The 4969-nt window shown below is 41.6% G+C and overlaps 2 protein-coding genes across 2 annotated transcripts in view; one reads left to right on the forward strand and one right to left on the reverse strand.

The window, feature by feature from the left end:
• The window catches only part of whamm (WASP homolog associated with actin, golgi membranes and microtubules), a gene marked incomplete at its 3' end in the record, with an annotated part of 11194 nt that extends 9365 nt beyond the window's left edge, over positions 1-1829 (reverse strand). Inside the window, 1 exon segment of the mRNA XM_014030464.1 lies at positions 440-1829. Within this exon segment, the coding sequence (XP_013885918.1) occupies positions 440-1012 (573 nt within the window).
• A 72-nt stretch (positions 1830-1901) lies between these two features.
• Positions 1902-4969, forward strand: part of fsd2 (fibronectin type III and SPRY domain containing 2) — a gene marked incomplete in the record, with an annotated part of 12655 nt that continues 9587 nt past the window's right edge. Inside the window, 5 exon segments of the mRNA XM_014030463.1 lie at positions 1902-2132; positions 3654-3896; positions 4012-4107; positions 4184-4417; positions 4491-4513. Of these exon segments, the coding sequence (XP_013885917.1) occupies positions 3663-3896; positions 4012-4107; positions 4184-4417; positions 4491-4513 (587 nt within the window).

The following is a 4969-nucleotide window of genomic DNA, read 5'->3' on the forward strand; positions in this document are numbered from 1 at the left end:
GAAAGATTTTCCTGTTGGATTTTGTGTCAAACTTAACATAATTTTAGATTTAAACTTATAAAAAGTGGTAAGTTTCACTGGACAAATGGGTTGCTAATTTATTATTTTAGCTACTGTTTTGCTAATTTTAGCTTTTGTTTAGATGTTTTTAGCTGCAACTCAGTAAATGTCAGCCTCACCTGGTACTTTGTTTTTTATCTAGTTTATGGTTTATTAGAAGTACGGACAGGTTTTGTGTTGTTAGAAGTCTTTTTGAACYTATAATAAATAAATATTGAGACTTAGCTACAAACCGGAAGTAAACAACTAGATGTCGAAAGGAACTCTGGGTAATGTTAAAGATCAATGCAGATTATTCCAACAGAACTGGTTGTGTTTTCAGAGTTGATCCTGACATGTTTAGTGATTAGGAGTCGGAGGCTGCGGTCACGCGCCTCACCTGTCTCAGGTGACCTTTGACCCTCGACACCTCCTCCTGCAGGCTCTTCTTCTTGAACTCCTGCAGGTTTTCAAAGTACTCCTCCACGTGCCGCTCATCCTGGCCGAACAGAGTTTCCAGAACAATCTTCCTGCCGCACAGGTCGATGGCTGAGCTGAAATACTTCTCCAGGTTCCGACACGGAGAGTCCAGATCCCGCCCGGCATCGTCCGGATCCTCCGGGCCCGACCTCCGGTTCAGAAACAGCAAGTCCCAGATGTTMCTCTCCTCGAACCGGGTCAGGTCCGGGAAGCAGCCCCCCAACACGTCCGCCACACAGACGAACTGCTGGTGGATGTTGTTCAGGTCGCTGACGGAGAAGAGTCCGGCCCAGCTCACCTGAGGGTCCCCGACCGTCACTTCGRCTCTCCGGTTCCGCCGCTGTAAGGTCCGGTTGTGACAGGTGACCGCGAACTTGGACTCGATAACGTTCCACTGGACGATGAAGCCCAGCTTGAACTTCTCGTCCTCCTCGAAGATGTCGCTCCTGACGGCCACCCAGCCCTCCAGGCTGTCCAGCCGCTCCAACTCCATGTTTAACAGCTCAGCCGCGGCTCCACGAAGCTGCTGACTCTGTTTACAGCGTCCGCCATTTTCTGTGACGTCAGCTGCCTTCAYGGACCGCGTGATTAACTGGAACTTTTTCAAAATACTGCGTTTGAGAGCAGGAAAAACTTTGAAACAGCGGACAAAACAACTGGTGCTGGGTCATTCTAAGATCCCAACTGCTGGACTCGGACACGTATGAAGAATAATTCATTTGATCGTATTTAATGAATTTATTTTTCAAAATTAACACTTTAAGATTAGCGGTTTGTCGCCACATTTAGAAAGGTTGTTGCGTTTTTATCTCATTCTTGGCTTATTTGACAACATTAAAATATTTAAAATAAACGTATGAAAGCTCAACAGTAACAGATCTGAGTTTTACAAGGTGATGAGCAGTCGAGGAGTCATAAACACGTTAAAATCAAATCAAAAACGTTTCGTTTGGTTTGTCAGAGAAATTTACGAGGTTCAGTGAACGCACCACAACTTTTAACCTTTAAATCACGTGATCCGGGATTTCCAGCTTCAAATCCAACCAAGTGGAGCCTAAAAGTGTTTTATGTGTTGTTTTCTGTTAATGTTTATTTTTAATCTACGTGTTTTTACTCAGCTCAATGTGGCTTTTGATTTTTATAACTTCTTTATAAAAAAWTTTTTTTTCAAAATAAAATTTTCAGTCTCTTTAAAATGTTGAAATCTAATTTTCTGTCTATTTTTTGATGTCATTTTGCTAATTTGACCTTTTAGCTATTGTTCTGCTACTTTTAGCTGATATTTAGTCGCAGATAATTTTAGTTTCAGGGACAGTTTTGTTAATTTTGTTTTTAAGCTAAAGTTTGCCAATTTTAGCTTTAAATTACTGTTCTGCTTGTTTATTTAAGCTTTTTATCCATGTATTTTCTAATTATCCTGTCTGCCTCTGCAGGACTTTATTTGAGCGCGTCTCATCTTTTGTTCAGTGTAAAAGTTTCTGACTGGATGTTTGACATGTCTGACATCTGAGCTGAGGCTAATTTTAGCTTGCAGCTGAAGGCTGGGCTGCTTTCAAAAGCTGCTCAGACTCAACTCAGCCCTGAAATGTTTCTCAGTACGGACTAGTTTTCAGGTAATTTTCTACGAGCTCTTCATTTATTCATTTTTCATTTATTCATTTTTCATTTATTCTTTTTTCATTTATTCTTCCACACAGGCCAGGACTTTAATTAAAGTTAAAACAACCTGTTGGTGTGAAATATTCAGAACTGTTGRTGTTTAAACTGAAGAAATGATGAAAATAGTCAATTTACTGCAGATTAAACTGAAGATTAAAAAACAGCAAAACACTGAAGCAAAAGTAAAGACTGGATAAAAGCTAAAGTTATTTGCTTAAAGTGCTAGCAATATCAAAACTAGCTAAAAATTAATGTACCAAAAAGCTAACTAAATGTTAAACATCTCAAAATGTTTGCTAGATAACAAAAGTAGTAATAAGTAGCTGAAAGCTAACAGTGCCAAAAACTAGCTTTATGCTAAGTCTTAAAATGCTAACTAGAAATCAAACATATTGAAAAGCTAAATGTACCAAAAAGTTAGTTACAGTATATGCTAAAAGTTTCAAAATGCTAGCTAGATGCCAAAAAGTAGCTAAAAGCTAAACGTACCGAAACTAGCTTTATGCCAAAAGTCTCAAAATGCTAGCTACAAACATACATATCAAAAAGCTAAATAACAAAATGTTAGCTGTATGCTAAATGTGACAAAATGCTAGCTAGATGCCAAAAAATAGATAAAAGCTAAATGTAACAAAAAGCTAACTATATGTTAAGTCTCAAAATGCTAGCTACAAACATATCAAAAAGTGAAATAACAAAATATTAGCTGTATGCTAAACATAACAAAATGCTAACTAGATGCCAAAAAGTAGCTAAAAGCTGAATGCACAAAAATAGCTTCATCAAGAATCGTTTGTCATTCATACACCACATCAGGAACGAATGAAATTTGYAGTTTAGAACATTCGTCCGGAGAAACACACACATGACAAACATGGAGGAACGAATGTCCAGGTCTTTTGCAACGTAGTGCGCTACCTTGCAGTTTAGAATACACACACATAGGAAGGATGAGTTAAAAAAAGAGCTTTGATTCTGTGTTTCATACAGAAAAACGCACGAGCATATGCTCCAAAAAACTACTCTGTGAAATGGTTTTTGTGCTAAAAATATCAAAATGCTAGCTACAAACAAACATCAAAAAGCTAAATAACAAAATGCAATATGCCAAAAAGTAACTCAAATCAGAACAGTAGCTAAACATAGAACAGCTAACATAGAACAGTAGCTAAACATAGAACAGCTAACATAGAACGGTAGCTAAACATAGAACAGCTAACATAGAACAGTAGCTAAACGTAGCCCAAGACAAAACCAGATCCAGCAGCTGAAGCAGATTTCAGAACAATGATTTGACGACATTTTTGTTTTTTTATAAGAAAATGTTTGTAAATAAAGTTAAAAAATGTTAAGAAAAAACCTAAATTCAGAGCAGCCATCAGCTGAACGAGCCGAACGCTCTGCTTTATAAACAGCTAAAATAACACAAAGTGTTGAGAAGATCCTGACCCTGACCCTGTCCTCTGTCCCGACAGCCTGTCTTCATGGATCCGAGGCTGGACGTGATCTCAGAGGAAGGTGAGGACCAGGACTTCAGCAGAGACCCGGTCCCGGTGCTGAACCCGGCTGCAGAGCGGAGAGGAAGAACCTTCCAGAGGTTCTCCGTCAGCACCAACGACTCGCTTCGGTTTGAACCCTGTGAGGACAGCTCCCCGTCTCCCACCGGGGCAGAAGATGGACACGATGAAGACGATGTCTTCAGGAGAGGAGGGGCTGAGGTGGGGACAAAGAAACAAAAAAATAAACTCAACATTTACTGACAGCTTTGCTTGACCCAAGGGCAGCAGGAGGGTTGAAGCAATCCAAGTGCTGAAAGGTGATCCTGTCTTTCAGACTGAGCTGCTGTCCATCAGGACTCGGCTGCAGGACAAAGTCTCTGAGATGGAAAACTTCGCTGGTCACCTGGAGGAGATCTTCCTCACTGTGGAGGTAAACAAAACCTTTCATTTGCTCTCACAGAACTGGACCAGAGGCCCTGTAGAACTCTGGACCGCTCTGTGTCCAGGAGAACTTCGGGCGGCAGGAGCAGAACCTGGAGCAGCACTACAACGAGGTCCTGCAGACGCTGTCGCAGCGCTACGACGAGCGGGCAGGCGGGCTGGAGGAAGAGAAGAAGGGCAAGCTGGAGGCCCTGTACGCTCAGCTGCTGCTCTGTGGACGGGCTCTGGACCGCTCCAAGGATCTGATCGAGGCCGCCCAGGAGGTCCGCCGCGCCCCGGACCCCCGGCTGTTCCTGAAGGTCAGCAGGGTCTGGCTGAAACAGGTGGATTCAATTAAAAACGGCTGATTGATTTCTGTCTTTTTGTTGACAGACGGTCGTCCCCATCATGAAGAGGTAACAAAGCTCTGACTGAGGTCACATGGAGGGTTTCATGGGTTCAGACTTTCAGCTTCAACAAAAACAAACTCAAACAAACCGTGAAGTCTTAAATTTTTGTTTGTTTTTGTTTACTGTCCTGAAAAGAAAAAGAAAGAAAGAAAGAAAATGTAGGTCCTCTGGACGGGTTCTTTAATGAAACGGTTCGTTTCTCCTCCAGGAGCCCTGAGTCACACTTTTTTGCTCACAGTGGGCGGAGTCTTACTCGCAATAACAGCATTGTAGGAGGAAGACAACTGGACACAAAGGCCTTACGACAAAGATTAGTTCACCCCAAAGATCCAGCAAAAACAGAGTAACATTGTGTATGCTGTTAAGTGTCAGGACTGTGATCAGTCATACATCGGGGAAACAAAACAGCCACTGTTCAAAATAATGAACCAGCACAGAAGACCTACATCATCAGGTCAGGAC

The sequence above is a fragment of the Austrofundulus limnaeus genome, unplaced genomic scaffold (assembly GCF_001266775.1).
Source record: "Austrofundulus limnaeus strain Quisiro unplaced genomic scaffold, Austrofundulus_limnaeus-1.0 Scaffold1066, whole genome shotgun sequence".
NCBI lineage: Eukaryota > Metazoa > Chordata > Actinopteri > Cyprinodontiformes > Rivulidae > Austrofundulus > Austrofundulus limnaeus.